Genomic DNA, 19,967 nt, shown 5'->3' on the forward strand with positions numbered 1-19,967 from the left:
TCTCCCAGGACACAGACAGTGAGTGCTAAGAAACACAGTTTCATACAGTTGCTGGTCGGTGGTATGCAGTTCAAATTCAGGGCCACAGACTCCCATCCCACAACCACTGAAAGGGGACAAGCACACAGGAAGCAAAGTGTTGCAGAAGGAGCAGTTCGCAGAGTCAGTTTTGGATTTGGGTCTCGGATCCTCCATTACTGATAAAGAGACCTGTGAAAAATCCTTTAAAATTGCCAAGGTCATCTCCCCATTTGTAAAATGAGGGAGCTGGACTAGATCTGCGGTTTTTAAACTGTGCTCTGAGTTTCCAGGGAGCTACGTAAGGGTCCCTTACCAGTGGGCGTGTTGGGAAGACCTGAAGTGAGGTCATTCCCACTTCTTCAACCCAATTAGCAATCCTTTTATCTATTCATACACTGTGGCTGAGCATAAAAGCTCATCTGTAAAAAGGGCTCTGCTGGTAAAAAGATGGAAAACCATGAGGTCCCACTGCCTGCAATGCTTTTTCATCCACTCTTTGACTTGCTAACTTCTACTCATTATTCAGGGGTCAGTTTAAATGTCACCTCTTCAGTGAAGCCCTCCCTGAGTGAGCCACACCCCCTCAACTAAGTTATGTATCCCTCTTCCCCCACAGAGCCCTGTCACTTACTCTCACAGCACCCATCCCAGTTGTATTTTATTAATGATTTCTTCCAGGTTTTTCTCCCACACCCTCAGCCCTATGAGGGCAGGGAACAAATCTGCTGCATACCGTAGGTTCAATTAGAAAACAAATGCTGTAATTTTATGGATTTATGTTTAAGAATAAGCAGGTACTTAACTAAGTAATAAATAGTATTAGTAATATTAAATATTATTCATATTAATAAATAATTATTTAATTAGATACGTCAGTAGTTTTAGTTACCAATGAGGAAAGCAACTTAAAGCAACTCGAAGTTAGCCAGACCCATACTGGAATTTCCTCTCTACCATGCACTAACTAGCTCTGCGGCCAAGCTCTCTGATGGCTCTCAGTCTTTGATCTCTCATGTAAACAGGAATAAAGCAGTTATAAGAATGTGTGAGATAATATAAGTAAATAATTTTTAAAATAGTACTGTAAGGGGCCCAGTAGTTATTATATTTATGATATACCTGACTTTAAAATAAATTAAAAAAATACAAACTGCATTTTCCTCTCCACTCTACCTCCATCATAGGCATATTCTAATTTTATTTGTTCTATTCCATTTTCTAAAATTAATTTCTGTATCTATAACATACTAGTGTTCCATGACAAATTTTAAAATGGGGGTCTCTGCAAATCTATTAATACTTAGAACACCAACATAAATTCTACCTACATATACCTCACCCCCCAGGGAAACTTAAGTAGGTGCAGAGCTTTTGCCACTAACAGGCAGTGGCCCCGAACCTTCCAATTGCCATAGGAGCCAAGTCAGATCTGAAGCCATAAATTATTTAATCAACATTTATTGAGCTGAAGAAATACCTCATTTTCATATCTCTCCAAAAGGAAAATAAATATAATTCTTGGCCTCAATAAATTCACCATCCACAAGGAAGACTGATACATATACGATAAAATATAAAAATGTTATGTGATGAGTGCTATAAGAGAGGTATTCAAAATATTAAAGGAACTCAGAAGAGGAACTAACTCTGCCTTCAGAGGGAAGGGAAGGCTTCAAAGCAGAGATATCTGAGTTGGATATTGAACAAAAAATAGGTGTTTGTCAGGTGGAGAGGAAGGAGAAGGACTTTCTAGGCAGAAGAAAGCTTTGTGCAGAAGACCTGAAATTGCTATTACATAGTTTAACTTTTTCTTGCAGGGGAGGGAGTGATGGTGGTAGTGGTACCTAGAACGGCACCAGACGAGAGTGGTAAAGGTGGCATATTTGGTGGGATATGAATGCCATGCTAGGAAACATACTTTATCCTGAGAACAATGGAGAATATTAAGGAGAGAGAGTGTGTGTGTGTGTATACTAATCCAATTTGTATTGAGAAGACCAATGGCACAGGAAGAGGGAAGTTGGAGGCCAAACACCAGTTTTCAGGTACTGTTACTTGTAACCCAGTGAAATCAATTTAGTGGGTGACATCTTGAATTTCTGTTTTAAATGAATTCAAATGGAGTAGAAAATATCAGAGATCATCTGACATTGTAAGGATAAGTTTTATAAAACTTTTGTGTCAGATGCATGTGTGTGTTCTGGATTGCAAGGTAAAATGCATTTGTTACTATGGGTCATGGTCAAAAAAGTTTCAGATGGTGAAACTGGTGCCTGACCAGATGAAGGGAGTGAGGGAAAAGTCAAGGAGGCTTCACAGGTTTCTGGTGTGGGTACCTGAATGGATCACAATGCCACTGTCCCAGACAGGGAACAAAGGAGGAGGCTGGCTTTTATCAAGTCCACATGGGAATGCTGGAAACCCCTCACAGCAACCTCTCTCAGCATTTTTTCAGTAGCCATGGTGAATACTAATCTTGTTCAGCAAAGACAAAGGACACATAGTCACCGAAGCTGCAAGCTCACAAGAATACACAACTGATAAGGGCCTTCTAGGAACTGGAGGGGTCCCAGTCCTAAATCCCAACACACATAAAAATTTGGGAACCAGAGAAAGCAGACAGGATAAGGGAAACATCAACACCTCTTCCAGGGAACTAACAGGATATGAGAAATCCTGTCTCTATTCTGAGAGCCAACAGGGAGTCATCACCCTTGGGAACCTAAGCAAGCTTTCTGTAAAGTCTACTGCCAGGGTATTCTAGTTTTGTGGGGTTTTTTTTTTTTTTTTCACGGTTGGGGGGGGCGGATTCTATTTTTATGACTGCTTTCTAAGCCTCCCCACCTCTCCCTCACACTACCACCCACAGGAGGTATTTCAACCCTGCACATCCCTAGCAAGTCCACTGAGCCCTGTAATACTGGATTTGGTGATCCCTCAGTTACCCTCCTGGAGCTTCGGGCTAAGAAAACAGGACTTAGAAGAGCATAGCTTTTCTGCAGACTCGGGGTGGATCCCTTATTCCCTCTAAGAATCCTATCCCCTGGAAGAGAGTTTCCCCAATTCTTCTTGGAGGATCATAGCACAATTGGACACTAAAGTAACTTCCTGGTGACCCTTTCCACTACATTTCTCCACAAACCAGCCCTGAGTGCTTCAGACAACTTGGCTGCCCTCAAATACTCCATGTTCTTGTACATGTTCTATGTTTTGCTCCTAATAATTCCCTCAACTCAAATGCCCTTTTCTCTGACAGAAATTCTACTCACCCTTCATGGTACATCTCAAATGTCACCTCTACCACAGAGCAACTCTTTATCCAATACATACTCCCTCATCCACCAAATTTGGATTTAGTCACACCTCCTTATCCTTCCATAGTATCTGCTTATGCCTTGGGCACAGCACTTTTTTCATTGTCATCCATTACAGGCAATTGTACTGTGCCTGTTTTCCACTCGACTAATTTTCTTGAAGGTGCACACCATGTCATGTCCTACTCTCCAGTGCCCCCCAGTCCTTAACACAATAAGAGTTTGCTGATTCATCCCACCGAAGCCCGCAGATCATGAGAACCAAGGAGGAAGGATGGAGGGGACACCAAGCATAGACAGGCCTCCCTCCCCCTACTTAACTGGTGGTGGTACTCCCCACTCCTCTGAGAAATTAAACCAACCTCAGCAAGGAAGGCTCAGCAGGCACATTTGGAAATGGTGGCTAACTGGAAAGAACTACAAGTAGTTTCAAGGTTCTCCCAGCTGCTAGTAGTCAGGTATTGACGTTGGGATGTGGTCACAAGGATTATATTTTTTATTTTGCCATCCACTCCCTCTAACACTCTGATACCTCTGGCTATTGGGCAATAAAGAGTCTTTCATTCTGACTCTGAATATTATCTTTGAGCTCCTCTGGGAACAGCCTAGCCTCCTCTCATCCCTCCCACCTTTCCAGTGAGTAATTCCACAGGGCCACCTCTGCAATCCTCTCCTCTTGAAAAAGTAGTTTTCCTCTCAGTACATCCAGCTGCCCTCCCTGAACCTTTTCCTAACCTTCACCATTCAGACAGAAGGTGGTTGGCCTTCTTAGCTGCCTGACTAAAAGACATGGCACATTTCAAGGGTTTTGATAGTTGCAGCTTCCTCTGTGATCCTACAGGCACTACTTACTCAGATTTATTATAGAACTTAGCCAGTCCAATTTATAACTGACTATTATATATGTCTTATCTCCCTCACTAGACTGTGAGCCTCCTGACATAGCTTACTAACTGCCCAGGACACAGTGTACACTCAACAAACTACCGGCTTAGGAAAAAACAACATGAACTGCCACCTTAGGCCCCTTAGCCAATCTCACTGACTATGTGAGTTCAGAAGAAATATTTCAGAGGTGATCAAAACCAAAAAGTCTTTATATAGTAGTCAGTCCTGTGATGCAAAGCTCAGCTGAAGGCAGTCTCAAACAAGGGTCCTTTTGACAGGGCAACCATTCCCCACGTTCCTCAGATACTACGGTCAAAGTAGTAAACTTAGTTCTCCAGAATTTACTTTCCCAAGATCTGGCAGTTCAATAAATAGTCCCCAGCCCCCACTTCAACGTCTCTCCTATATCCTTCTGACCTTTAATACTGTGTAACATTAGATGAAAAATTGATTTTTTTGGCTACTTAATTTGCAGCTGAAGAAAAAATATACTGTTTAAGGTGTTAAATATTTTTACATGCAACAAAACTGGCATGAATCTAACCTGTATGCACATTTTAGAGGTACAGGCGTAAATGTCAGTGCTATAATTTGTTATAGGTTTCTGATGACCAGCAATGAAAATGACCACGGATGCTCACAATTCAAACCACTTTTACGTAAATGTGAACTTTCCTAAAACAGCGAAGGGAAAGAACTTTCCACCCAAGCTCATAGGGTCTCTTACAGATACTGATAGCATTGTTCACTGGGTTAGGTGTTCTTTGAGAAAATCCTACAAATATTAGTTTCTTTCTGGGACTATGCTTTGACCTTTAATAAAAAAATGTGCTACAAGACACCAGTTATTAAAATGAAAGGAACAGCTTTTAATGCCTGAACAACTGCGATTTCATATAATCAGCCCTGCTGAAGGCTATACCTTAACAAGTCAGCAGTGTTTAAAAAAAAAAAAAAATACATTTGGTGACTTCACTTAAATTGCTCACTTACCAGACATGAAGTAGAGTTATAAGGAACCATGAATTGAATGTATCAGGCATCTGACACCCTAGAAAATAACAATAAAGTATAAATATGTGAAGGTTTAGAAGAGGCATATGGACTATATTTGAAATATCGGTAGGAATTTGTTCAACTAAAATATATGGTAATCACAGTGCTCTCTGATTATGCTATCATAGAGGAGGCCAATGGAACCACAAGGCAAGCCCATGGGTTGATAAAGCACTGAATGCAGTCAGACAAACAGGCTTCTAGTTACAGCCCTGTTACCACCTTGCTGTGTGGACTTGGGAAAGTCACTTCTCTTCTCTGAGCCTCAGTTTTCTCACTTTGTATAATGTGGCCTGAACAATCTTTATAATTCCTTCCAACTCTGATTCAATGTTATTTTCCCCTCCTGGTCTCCAATTCTTCTGGAAAGCTAGGCAGACACCACCTTACCTACCCCACTTAACTAGAGGCTTTTTTTCACTTGAGCCCTGCTGAGAAATCTAAGTTCTTCTTGTCCATCTCCCTTTCCTGTTTTCTTTCTCTAAGGTGACCCAGTGGGTATGCTAAATGATTCAATCAAAATAAATGATCAGAAGAAAGAAGCAGGACTCTAGGGAGCTACAGTTGAATAAGAAAGCAGATAATATCTAATGAAAGGTTGTTCATCACCCCCAGGAATGACAAACCTGGTAGGGTTTCTCCTTGGTTTAAGAAACCAAAAATCAGCTCAGGGCTTAGACATCCAAGCGTCTCAATTCTCAGATCTCTAAGAAATGCCTCTGGCTGGATGAGGGGTCCCCCACAGAATATGCCCTCCTTATTACACGGCAGGGACAAAAGCTGGAGCAAGAGGATAAAGAAAAAAGAGAGGGCCTCCCTGGTGGTGCAGTGGTTAGGAACCCGCCTGCCAATGCAGGGGACATGGGTTCGAGCCCTGGTCCGGGAAGATCCCACATGCCACGGAGCAACTAAGCCCGTGCACCACAACTACTGAGCCTGCACTCTAGAGCCCGCGAGCCACAACTACTGAGCCTGCGTGCCGCAACTACTGAAGCCTGCGAGCCTAGAGCCCGTGCTCCACAACAAGAGAAGCCACCACAATGAGAAGCCCGCGCACCACAATGAAGAGTAGCCCCCGCTCGCCGCAACTAGAAAAAGCCCGCGTGCAGCAATGAAAACCCAACGCAGCCAAAAATAAATAAAAACAAATCAATTTATATCAATAAATAAGAGAATCAGTGGGAAACTTGGGCCCTTAGAGTAGAATCTGTCCTTTGGAGTAATGACTCAAGAAGGAAGTAGTATCTTCTGCCTTTCAGCAAACGAAGTATACAATGTACTAAATGATAACAAATAGGGGCCACTAAGATAGAAAACACAGAGCAGGACCCCTGTGAGGTACACTAACAACGCCAATAATAATAAAGAGCTGTAATTCATTGTGTGCTTACTATGTGTCAGAAATAATAGGTACCTTATAAGCATTAGTTCAATGACTCCTCCTAACATTCCTAAGAGGTGGGTATTGATATTATCCGCATTTGACAGGTGAGAAAACTGACTTAGAGAGATCATGACAATTGCCCAAGGTCACACAGCTATGAAATGAGACATCTGGAATCAAATTCAGATCTGCTTGATTCCATACACTGTTGGCTTAATCGCTAACTGCCTCTCTAATACTAGTATCAGAAACTAACATTCACTAAGGGTCCATACTTCCTGTCAGGTCCACCGTTAGTCATGTCAATATATTATCTCACTTAATCCTCACTTTAACCCTGAAGGAAGGCATTATAAGCCTCATTCTAGAGATAAAGAAACAGGGCTCGAAAAGTCTAAGTAACTTGCAGGCAGCCACAATATTAACAAGCTAGTGGCTGGGCTGGGATTTCAGTCCAGGTCTGTCACAAACTGACACCAAAATACGCTGGTGAGCTTACTGGGAGGTGCCCAGCAGCTGTCAAGTGGACTTCCTCTTGGAGCCCAGCAGGAGGGAGGTGAAGGCTAGCCTGGCTAGCCATTCAGCTATTAAGACACATGCCATCTGAGAGTGGGCCAACCACCCTCCACCTAGAACAAGAATAGCCATGAGAAACTCTCAAGCCCGGATCTAAAGTTGGGTCTTTCTTGGATGCTAGAACAAAACATTAAAAAGAAAAGTTTTCTTGGAAGTCTGTCTTTCAATCTGGAAAATGAAATTTGGCTGCTTCTAAAGGACAATCTGTTCAGTTGCTACCTCTACATCAAAGCTTCCCAGCAGCCTCCAGGAGCCTTTCCAATTTTCTCAAAGAGGGAATCAGTTCTTCGGCTGGAAAGCATAGACAGACAGACAGGCCAGCAACTGGACTTGGGTCACAATTTTCCCTCTGGGGGTCAGCTCAGGGCTGAGGATGGGAAAAGAGCTGGCATATGATTGACTCCCTGTACCCACTGGGGTCAGAACAGAAACCCACGGGGTAAAGCCCTAAAAAACAAGACCGCTGAAAGTTTGACTGTGAGCAGCTCAACAACACAGCAAACTCTTTAGCTTCATGAAATGTCTTTAAACACTTCAAAGTTAAAACCTGCTATAGGGTCTTGCCATGATCACACTCTTGCTCCAGTACACACTCAGTGCACTATTTTCTGAGGCTAGGTACTTTCCTCCTCAACATCAAGTTGGATAAAATTAAATAATTCATTACTATTATGGGGCAGCAGTATTAACATAGTTGTTTGTTTAACGCAGACACCAGGGTCAGATATCCTGATTCAAAACCTTAACTCTAGGGCTTCCCTGGTGGCGCAGTGGTTGGGAATCCGCCTGCTGATGCAGGGGACACGGGTTCGTGCCCCGGTCTGGGAAAATCCCACATGCCGCGGAGCGGCTGGGCCCGTGAGCCATGGCCGCTGAGCCTGCGCATCCGGAGCCTGTGCTCCGCAACAGGAGAGGCCACAACAGTGAGAGGCCTGTGTACCGCAAAAACAAACAAACAAACAAAAAACCTTAACTCTACCTCTTACTTGGTATATGACTCTGGGTAAAGTTACTTTACCTCTCAGTGCCTCAGTTTTCTTCTCTGTAAAAATGGGAAAACAAGAGAACCTACCTTACAGGATTCTTGTGAGGATTAAATGAGATAAGGCCTGTAGAACATTTAACAAAGTAGTTAGTATTTAATAGGAACTCAATAAATATTCACTATTGATTTTTAGTGAATTGTTTAAACACTAGGGTTTAAATTATCTTTGAAAAAACTCACTATTTAAGACTGCATCAATAAAATGATGAACCTCAATCTTTTTTTTCTTCAAGTTTTAAAAAATATATTTATCATATACTTACACAAAATTGATATATTTGATAGCTGAGTATTAGCAGCAGAAAGAAAGGTAGAACCTCAATTTTATTAACTCAAAATTTATTCACTAAGGAGTTCCTCTCCAAAGTATGAACTCTTAAGGGCTAAAAACAAAGCAGTCTGCAGACAACAGTGTGGTATTAAACACAAGCTTTACTGATTGGCTGGACGCCTCTGCCCCTAAGTGCTCTTTATAACAGAAATGATCTCCAAAAGACCAGTTAGCAAACACTGTGTGCTCACAGAGGGTACACTCATTTATGCCACAATGACATCATCAGAACATCCTGGAAACAAGAGTTGGCTCTTAAGCTATCTCACCAGTCAGAATCCCCAATATCTAGGTCTCTGGATCAAGACGTCTGAACACTTTGGCTCTGAGATGACAGAGTATCTGTAACTTTGGCATTTTGTGAGGGCCTGTCCAAGAGGCTGATAGGCATATTGTTTACTGAGTAAAGGAACTCAATCTTCATGAAATATAACTGGTCTCACTTTTGTTGGAAGAGTGAGAATGACACTGACCAGCTACCTGGGACTCTCTCTCCTTTTAAAAAGCTACTGAATTCTCAGGACTCTAAAAGTCAAGCCCTAAAAGACCAAAAAATCCAAGGGAGTAATAGCCACTTTAAAGATGTAATCTTAGAAAGCAATATATCTATACACATTCTCTTCTTTTACCCCAAACCTGTCTGGCCTACTCTTTAGAATCCAAGGTGCAAGAAAGTCAGTCTCATTATTTTATAGATATTCTTTATCTGCCTCTAAATGGTACTTTTCACACTTGCTCCCTTTTTTATTCACTGGCCACAGTTTGGAACCACTTTGGTTTGATTCTGAAATTTAATCTAACCACAAATGACAAAGATGGACCACAATGGAGCATAATACAAAGGAACATGATATAGGTCTAAAAGGTAATTCTCAAAGTGAGTCTTAGAAAACCTGAAGTAAGAGTGGTGTCACTGAAAAATGTGACATCAGATAACTACTTCAAAGGGCAAGACTAGGACAAAGCTCACTGAGATGTACACACTCTAATATACATAAACATCAGCTCACAATACTAACAGAACATCTCACAGAGGTAGGTCTCATTTAAAAACTATAAAATAGGGCTTCCCTGGTGGCGCAGTGGTTAAGAATCTGCCTGCCAATGCAGGGGACACAGGTTCGAGCCCTGGTCCAGGAAGATCCCACACGCCACGGAGCAACTAAGCCCGTGCACCGTAACTACTGAGCCTGCGCTCTAGAGCTCGCGTGCCACAACTACTGAGCCTGCGTGCCACAACTACTGAAGCCCGCGCGCCTAGAGCCCGTGCTCCACAACAAGAGAAGCCACCACAATGAGAAGCCTGCGTGCCGCAACGAAGAGTAGCCCCCACTCGCCGCAGCTAGAGAAAGCCCGTGTGCAGCAACAAAGACCCAACGCAGCCAAAAATAATAATAAATAAAAATTTTAAAAAGTAAAAAAAAAAACTGTAAAATACAAAAAATTATAAAACACAAAAATATTAAAATGGATTACAATTTCTATTTTGCAGTTATTTTCATTCACAGGCAATATGTTATAGTAGAAAAATTCCTGGATTTTAAGCCAGATGACACAGGATCAAGGCTTGACTAAGCAACCTTGGGCAAATCACTTAGCCTTTTTATAAGTTTCAATTGTTTATGAAAACAAAAGAAAAATGAAAATAAGAATACAAGCCCTTCCGGTCTCACATGTTTTGTAATTCCTAAATGAGACAAAAGTAAAAGCATACCATGTAAGTGTGAATTATTAAAATATAATAGTTAATAATTTTAATAAACTTTTATTTTTATAAGTAGTTTACAACAGATTATAAATTGAAGCATGATATATTAATTTAAATATGTAATAATAGTCTCATTATTCAAGAATCTTCAATAATGAGGATTAGCTAAACAAAGATAGCTAGTAAACATCCTTTCAAAATAATTATAAAAAGTTTATGAGTTATTTAATATTAAATAGATGTGTAGGATGAGGTTTTAAAAAGATCTGATGAAAAATACTTGAGTACATGGATTCAAGAAACCACTTGAGAAAAATCCAGCTTCTAATATTAATAGTCTCTTCATCAGGTAGAGAAAGATTATTTTCTCCTTTCACACTAATTTCTCCTAAAGTAAGAAATTGTTAGAGATTAAAAAAGGAGGAAAGTTTTCTTTCCTGACTATGAGTAAATAAGAAATGGAAGGTGGATACTAAATTAGGATTACAACTCAGCACAGTATTTTAAGTTTCCAATGAAATATTGTACCAATCTGCTGAAATAGTAAAAATGACAAAACTTGCATTTAATTTAAAAAAACAAAATAGTTATTAAATAATCAAAACTTCATCTCTTTCTTCATTGTTGTTAACATAATTATATATAATTATTGGCTGTCCATGAAAAATATCAAGTATATTTAGTTAAGTGTTTGTTGCTTTGAGGATAATGACTGTTACCACAGATGTGAACAGAACGCATTTCCTTCCAAAATCTGTGGAACTGGAAACAGCTTAACCTTTCCCAATGACTTTATAAGTATCTGCTTTAAATGACATGTTTATAACTACAACAGTTTACATTAACAAAATGAATACTGTATTGATATAATCAACTGCTAGTGATGATGATATAAACCAGTAAAACACTTTTGGAAAGCAATTTATCAATGGGATAAAAATAAAATTATATGTGCCTTTTGACTCAACAGTCCTTCTACAGAAAGAAGAAAAATCACGAGGCATATTCCAGGGTTAACTAAAACAATTATAAACTAGAAATAAAAGAGGAATGATTGGGCAGAAGCTCATGTCAAAAATACTGAGTAAAACACCCAGAACGTAAAACAGGATGTGTTTACTCTGAGTACACTCTTATGTAAAAAGATGCATGTGTGGACAAGGGGGAATGATGATGTCAAAGTACTGGACAAATTTTTAGGTCTTTTTTCAAACTTGTTAAAACGTCTTATTTATAGGGTTCTTTTGGCCTTTGTTTATTCTATTAAAAGAGAAAAATAAGCAGCTTTTATTATACATTTTGTTCAGGAAAAACTGTTTTACTGGTAACTTAAAAAGAAACCCGATCCTACCAAGACACAATCATAAAAATGAAAAGTAGATTTATTTTCCTTTTCACAACCATCAAAAATAGTAACTTACAAAAAAAAAAAAAATAGTAACTTACTTCGAAAGAATTCCTCGAAGTCAGTTTTCTCCACACAGCTAGTATACATGCGCAGGGCCGCAATCTTAATCTTCTAGACAAAGAAAATAAAACCAAACTCAAGACATGACCAAGTGAATGTTCTACTGCCATTAGATGTAGGTCACAGAATCTTATATGCTTTTCAACTAGAAGGATGGGTCCAAACCTGTCTCTAGCCATTCACAGACTTCACACAATTTTACGATTTTGGCATCAAAATGTCAAAAAGGTTTTTCCAATATTTAGACGAACTCTCTCCTTTAATTCAAACCCATTTCACCACGTTTCAGCCTCTAAACCACCATTCAGAACCATCCACATTAATTCTTTATAATCTGAAACCCTTTATATTAAAAAAATTACCCATTCTCCTTACCAAAATCAAACAAACAAAACCCTCCATCCTTTGATCTTTCCTCAGAAGCCCTATTAACTATTCTGTCTGTTTTTTCCCTGAAGGGAGGGGGTCACTTTTTTTTAAGTTTTCCCTAGTTTTATAGTTTGCTGATTAACAGAATACTATGTTTATAAATAAGAGTTTCTAATGAATGTAAAATATAGTAAAAGGATCAACCTTTTACTATTCCCCAAAGCACTAAGAATTCTCTTAGAATCTTGATCTGGGTGGTGGTTTTAATTTATTCACTGAGCTGTATACTTAAGATTTGTATATTTTACTATATATACATTATGCCTTCACAAAAACCTAAAAATGAAAAATAAATTCTTGTAAGGGTTGACTGTAGGTCTGAAGACCAACTCAGTGCTAAAAGAAGAAGAATTTCTAAGGGCTTTCAAAATATTTCCTTCAGGATACAATTAAATTAGTCCATCAACAAAAGGCTCGTAGAAGCTTATTTTTCCTTAAAATGACAGAGAAAATTACTCAAATATACACAGACTAAAAAATATGTATATGCAAAGAGAATGGCATAGCAACTGAAGAAAAACCAACCTAGAATTTTAGCAGAGCTGTTTGGTTATTAAGGTTCAAAGTCACCAAGGATATACTATATCCAATACTATATAATATTTATATTTCAGTTTCTGATGGGCAGAAATACCTATAATAAATTAAAGTATTATGTCTTTGATTGCAATTAAGATTTTTTCATTTGCTAATGTTAAGTTTTCAATGATTTTAGTCTAAAGTTCATATGGGGGAAAACAGAACAGAACATATAACAAATGGAAATCAGATATACTTATATGAGCAGTAAATCAGCATTGGAAGTCCACATTTAAACAAATGGTGAGACACTAAAAAGAAAGAGCAAATTAAACCTAAAAGCAAGCAGAAAGAATGATATATAAAGATAAGAGCAGAAATCAGTGAAATTGAAGACAGAAAAATAACACAGAAAATCAAAAGAGGCCAGAGCTGGTTCTCTGAAAATACCAATAAAATTGACAAAAATTTAGTAGAACTGATCTAGGGGGGAAAAAAAGGAAAAACAGAGAAGATACAAATTACCAACATCAGGAATCAGAGAGGAGAGGAACATCACTACATATCCTAAAGATATTAATAGGATAATAAGGGAATATTTTGAACAACTTTAGGCCAATAAATGTGACTACTCAGATGAAATGGACAAATTCATTGAAAGATACAAACTACCAAAGCTCACTAGAATAAATAAATAACATGAATAGTCCTATCTCTATTTTAAAAATTGGATTTATGGCTAAAAACCTTTCCCCAAAGAAAACTCCAGGCTTGATGGCATCACTAGAGAATTCTATTGAATATCTAAAGAAATGATACCAAATCTACACAAACTCTTCCAGAAAAAAAAGAGGAAAGAACACTTCCCAGCTCATTCTATGAGCCAACATTACCCTGGTGTCAAAACCAGTCATCAGAAGAAAACAAAACTACAAAACCATAGCCTTCATAAGCATAGATCCAAAACTCCTTAACAAAATACTAACATCAATATTTTAAAAGGAGATCATATCATGATCAACTGGGATTTATCCCAGGAATGCCAAGTTGATTCAACATTCACAAATCAATAAGTGTAATTCACCGTATCAGCAGTCTACAAAAGAAGCATGTTTAACTTTTTAACACCTGAGGTTCTTGGAAGTATGTGACATAGAACACATTTGGGGAAGCACTGGTTTGTACCATCACCAAACTAATGATATCCTAATGATATCGTTATCCTAATGCTTTGGCCTTGACAGGCCTATTCCTATCCTTGAAACAGAGAGTTTAGGACATCTATAAGCTTTTGTTCCAGTCAACAAATAATTTATTGAGCACCGAACTCAGTGCCTAAAACCGATTTGGACACTAGGAATACAGCAGTAAACAAAGCAGTTAAAAACTCTTTTCATGGAACTTAAGGCCTAGTTCAACTATCAATACATTTATAATTTTAAGTAAAATTCCTAATGGCCTGTGTCTTGATTTTTTTTTTTAACTCGGCAGTTTCCTTCTGATTCTGGTTCATAATTAATCACTCTGCCTAAGGAAAAGCACACTTGCCTCCAAGGCCCAAATCGTTCCATGAGAAAGAGGTTTTTCCCCACAACATGTTCATGAAGCAAGCATTCATTACAAATAATGAAGACTTCACCAGACTGGCCAGTGTATGTATACAGTGCTCATACTGCAGCAATCAGGAGCATTTTAGAGTTCCTCACTTTTCCTGCAGCGAGGCCAAACCTTTATACTTGGGTGAGCCATTTTCCTGGACAAATCTCTAAAGCAAGTCCCTTAAGACCATCACACAGGGACTGGAAATAACAACTCAGGGAAAGAACCTCTTCAAGATTCATGCATTAATATAAGTTAAAGAAGTAGGTGGACTAAATTTCCATCCAGTCAATACAAATTGTTCTGGTCCTCAGATGACTTCATTCTAACTTTGGAAGACTTCATCAGTCTACTTGACTATAAAACACAAGCACCTAAGACAGGTTTAGGAAATGAAAATCAGCTCTCCCACTAACTGATGCATTTTGTACCATCCCACAAGATAAAAAAACGAATCTAGTAAAAGGCTTACACTAAAACAACTGTGTGAGAGTTGGAAGGGGCTTTGAAGTCATTTGAACTTTCTATTCTGTACTGGAATTCCTTCTACAGCATTCTTGATTCATGGTCAACTATCTGGGCCCCTGTTCAAACAAGTCCAATGACCTTGTGAGGCTACCTATCCCACTGGAGGACAACTTTTGCTAAAGTTTTGTTATATTGAACATAAATCTGCTTCATGTAACATTCAGTAAACACTATCTGCACACTGGAATACCTCAGATTAAGTCTCCATTTTTTTTACATTTGCCCCTCAAACACCTGAGAAGAACCATTATGTCTTCTCTTTTCCAGGCAAAGTATCCCTATTTCCTTCAACCACTCTGCATTCAACAGTTTCTGAAGCCTTCACAAGGCTCACTGCCCACTTCTGAATGCATTCCAGTTTGTCAGTGTCCTTCAGAACAGGAATAACTTTTTGGCTTAATGCTAATCTGAAAACCGCCTATTCAATGACATGTGGCTCAATCTGTTAAATGTTATCCTTATCTTATCTGATATTGCTCCATAAAGATAATGAAAAAGAATGGTTATTTCAGGATAATCAAATAGGTAAGGGAAAGCCACATTTAAATTCCTAAATATGGATCTAGAAGAAAAATGGAACTACACATGAAAACATTACATAAAAAGATGGAGGAAAGCTGGCTGATACTGCTGATGCAGAGACAAGCAGACATTTTACTCCCTAATGAAAGACATGAGAAAACACAAAATTCAAAGATTCTTGCCAGTGCAACCCAATATACGTGTCTGCCACAGATTTCTGAGTCAACATTTGCTGAAAAGGGCTCTCAATCTTTCAATATGGAAAATTATACCTACATCTTCCCACCCAAAATATACTAGAATGTCATACTTTGATGTTTTGATGTTACAAATTTAAAAAATGAAGGTTACAGGAAGTAGACACTGCCACATCACAAAAGAGTTTTTAAATGCAAATATTAGGGACTTAGTTGAGGTCACAAGGGAACCAAGAAAAATCAGAGACTAACTTAAACAGTGAAGAAATTTTCCTGATGAGTTAGTAATCCTCCAAATGGTAGCCAACTTTGCCCCTGGAATCATAAAAATACGGACGAGACAAAGCATATGGAAGCAACCAAGTGGAACTCAACCATCAAGAAATGAATAAAACAGTAAACTTTTTCTCTTTTCTTTCTTTCTTTCTGCTCTCATTTACCTTTTAATTTCTTACTTTCAAACAAAACACACATTTTAAGTTTTTCAATCCAAATGTATTATCGCAAATTTTTTTTAATAAAGGAAAAGATCCTGGTTAATAATATTACCAAATATACCAGTGATTATCATTTGTCAAGAATTATGATGTAAAAAAAGATAACTTTAATGAGCATAACTAATATTTCATTAATGATTAAGAAGACACTTCATAACCTTAGGGTCTCAAGGACATCATTATAACCTAGTTATGTGTGTGCTATCTTCTATACTTTTCAAAGCCCCTTACAAACAAAATGCTTGTGGAATCACTGTTCAATTTATGTAAAACGGAGATTATAGAGAGAAGCCTATATTTGCTACAGTGAGAATTGTTAGGAAGAGAGCCAGATATCGTAAGAAGAAACTAAAAGTAAAGTTCACAATAAAATTGAAATTCTAATTTAACTCCAACTTGTTAAAATGGTGTAACTGGAATAATTTAGTCATTTTGGGCAAAGTTATAATGTTTTCTAGAAAAGTCTTCCCTACTGCTTTTTGTTGGTTTGCTTTAATATATAACTTATGACTGATTAGGCTTATCCAACATTCTAGCAACCTTGAAAAGTATTAAAAGGTACTTTTGCCATAACTGTAGAGAGAAACAGTAGTACTAGGAGATAACTGGGCTGAGAAAAACCCAATGACTTGTGTTTTATTATTTTAATTGGTTAGAGGCATTGCTATAAAAGTCCAGGGGCAGTAGCACCTGATGTAGAGAGGACATTCATTCATTTATAGCAAGTACCATAAAACACATAACATGCTAGGCCAAGACCTGATTAGGAATGACACAGTTAGCAAACAGCCCTCATAATAAAATATGAATTACAATAAATCATAGAATTGATTAATTTTAAAAATGCTTATTAGGAAAATTTTAAAGGAAGTCATTACAATGACCTAGGGAAAATCACTTATGAATCACAGAGAGTGTTTCCTTAAGAGCAGTGCCCATCAAAACATTTGGCCCATCTAACTTCTGAGAACTCATCTATATGGCATAACATGTAGCAAAGACCTGGAAAGACCAGTGTTATTGGATTGCCTGCTACTGAGATACTTCTAAGGAATCAGGTTAAGGGAGTAGAGGGACTATTTCAGCCCCACATGCTGTATAGACCTGACCTGGAACGGGGGGCAAGGGGACAACAACATATTTTGAAGCTCTCAAAATAATATAAGTATTTCACAAAAAGCAAAGCAGAAGCTTTAAAAAATTCTTCTGTGAAGAGCAGAAAGCACAAAGCTCAAGAAGAAAAATGAAAACAACTTAAAAGACTTTACCCATTTACTGTATTTCAAAGGTCCTGTGAATCCCATGGCTTCTATTATCTTTGTGAAGGCACCAACCTTCTCCTCAACAGGCTGTGGGGAATCCTTGGTAGAAGAAAGCTATTTATTCAAAAAGAAGGAAACCAAAATTAGTTGCAAAAAAGTTTTTTTAAAAGAATGCTTTTATTTCTCACTAGGGTCTAAGGGCATTTTTTATTGCTTAGATTTTTTTTTTTTTTAACCTAGAATTTTTCATTCTCATTTTTCTGGGTACCTTATCACTCAGTACAAACACATCTGGAACCCTAATAGGTGTCCTCTAAATTCCAGAGCAGACATACCCACCTCACTGACCATATGTCTATGAACCCATGTCTAGGAAATGATAGATTTGGGGTATCAGAATAAAAGTTCTATGGAAAAGAGTACTTTAAAAAAGAAATCTTGACCCCAACCTCCCAAAGAACAATTCTGAGAAACATGTTCTATGTTTATTGACATTATGGGAAAAGGAAAGAAAAATACTGTCTGAAAGCAGTCAAAAGTCATTCAAAGTCATAATCAATCAAAGCATGCACTGAATAAATGTTTTTAAACTCTTTTATTTTTTATTAATGACTATAGGAGATATAGTTTTGTAGTTTGCAAATAAATTCAAAGGAAAACCTATTCTAATGCTAATCCTCTCTAAATGAAGGCAGGCTATACATCCAATAAGAAATTCTCCATCAGTTAAATATTACTTTATTTTTAACATATAAAAAAATCTACGACACTTTTTCTCTAAAGTGTTTTCTAAGCAAGAGAGTACAATGGAAGAAATATAGGACACGGGATCAGACACCTTAGGTTCCAATATTCAGTTGGTCTGTCTCTTCCCATCCTTGTGACCTCGGGCAAGTCACTTTACTTCCCTGAGCCTCACCTTCTGCATCTGATAAAATTTCTTGCCTCATCCAGCTAACAATCTTGCTGAATTTCAAGTAAGAACACTTGTGTGAAAGCACGCTATAGACATAGAAAGAACTTGTAAGTCTCACCTTATTTGTGGTATGATACTTCCTACTTAGCTGAATGTCTACTACTGATCCACCACATGCTAGGGCCTGGCTCATCTGGGGCCACTGGGGGATTTAAAAAAAAAAAAAAAAAAACAGAGGTAAGCAACACTGAGCATTCACTTAGAGGGTTAGTGTGATCAGAGTTGTTTCAAAGTAAAAAATACAGAATCTTTCTAGCCTTGTTTAACTCAATTCCTAATGTTGCCTACTACATGCTCAATAAACATCTGCTGAATATCTGAATAAGTAAAAGAACGTAAAGTACCTTTCACAAAATAGGTACTCAATAAACAGTAAAAGTCTTCATCATCACCATCATTATCAACATCATTGTCGTTCAGATCAGAACTGTCTTCCTCCAATGTTCACACTGCATTTGAAAGCACTTTGGCAATATAATAGACATTAGTTAAAATTATATGCCAGGCACTATGTATTTGCCTTACATATATTACCTTATGTAATCCTCACCACAATCCTACCAGGTTGGTATTATTATAATCAAGACGAGTAAACATAGTTTTGAAAATAAATTCCTAAGGAAAAAAACAATATGCAAGAGATCCTCATTGTAGCATTGTTCACAAGAGTGAAAACTGGGGAATAAGTCCAATAAGAAAGGAGGTGGTTAATTAAATTAAGGTACAGTCACCCAATGGGAAATCAGATAATCAGATTTTTAATAGGCTTTATTTTTAAAAGCAGTTTTAGGTTCACACCAAAAATGAGCAGAAAGTACAGACTGCTCCCATATACCCCCTCCCACACAGCCACAACATCCTCCACTATCAACATCCCCCAACAGAGTGGTACATTTGTTACAATGGATGAACCTACACTGACACATTATCACCTAAAGTCCACAGTTTACATTAGAGATTATTATTTTTAGCAACATGAAAACACTTATAATATGTATAAAATTATAGGTAAACACATGAATGCATAGGGGCAAGTCTAAAAAGGAACACACAGAAATGAAAGAGTTATTTTGCTATGCTGGTAGAATTACAGAAGTGTTTAAGAATCTAGTTTCCAAACTCTCAGTAATGTTTTATTTCCTTTACAATATAAAGGGGTGGGAAAGGAGCAGCAGGAGGGTTCAATTCTGGCTTATTCCAAGAGATGGGACACATGAAATGAAAATGATTTTTTCTTTAATCCTAATGAAGGAAAAAAATAGAATTTCTAAATGTGGAGAGTTACTATTTACTTTTCTTTCCAAACAAGGATATTAAAAGATTAGTCAGGATTCTTCTGGTCAGTCCCAAGAACACTTATGCTTTAATTCACAGGTATCAAGCAGGCTTTGTAACACAGAGACTAAACACAGAACACCTCCCATTACATCACATATATCAGTGTAATGGTCCACTAGAACATGAAGCACTTAAACAGGCTCAAAGAACACAACAGCAGTTTCAACAAGCTGTGCTTTGGGGCAAGGTGTATGTCATGATCTTTTTCTTCCCCTATAGCTCCTTACTTTTTGTATTACCCATTCTTGCCCTTGCCCCCCGAAAAGATTCCCTTGACCTTTAAAAACATTAATTTTTCCTCTGTTTAAA

At 37.9% G+C, this 19,967-nt stretch overlaps 1 protein-coding gene across 3 annotated transcripts in view; it reads right to left on the reverse strand.

The window, feature by feature from the left end:
- The window catches only part of UQCC1 (ubiquinol-cytochrome c reductase complex assembly factor 1), an 89,662-nt gene that overhangs the window by 50,717 nt on the left and 18,978 nt on the right, over nt 1–19,967 (reverse strand). For all 3 annotated transcript variants that reach the window (XM_033841280.2, XM_019950639.3, XM_019950640.3), the window contains exons 3-6: nt 18,379–18,462; nt 17,351–17,458; nt 11,770–11,842; nt 5,217–5,274 (exon numbers count right to left, since the gene is read on the reverse strand). In XM_033841280.2, the coding sequence (XP_033697171.1) occupies nt 5,217–5,274; nt 11,770–11,842; nt 17,351–17,458; nt 18,379–18,462 (323 nt within the window). The remainder of the gene's footprint in view (nt 1–5,216; nt 5,275–11,769; nt 11,843–17,350; nt 17,459–18,378; nt 18,463–19,967) is intronic.

The sequence above is a fragment of the Tursiops truncatus genome, chromosome 15 (genome assembly GCF_011762595.2).
Source record: "Tursiops truncatus isolate mTurTru1 chromosome 15, mTurTru1.mat.Y, whole genome shotgun sequence".
NCBI classification, from domain to species: Eukaryota; Metazoa; Chordata; class Mammalia; order Artiodactyla; family Delphinidae; genus Tursiops; species Tursiops truncatus.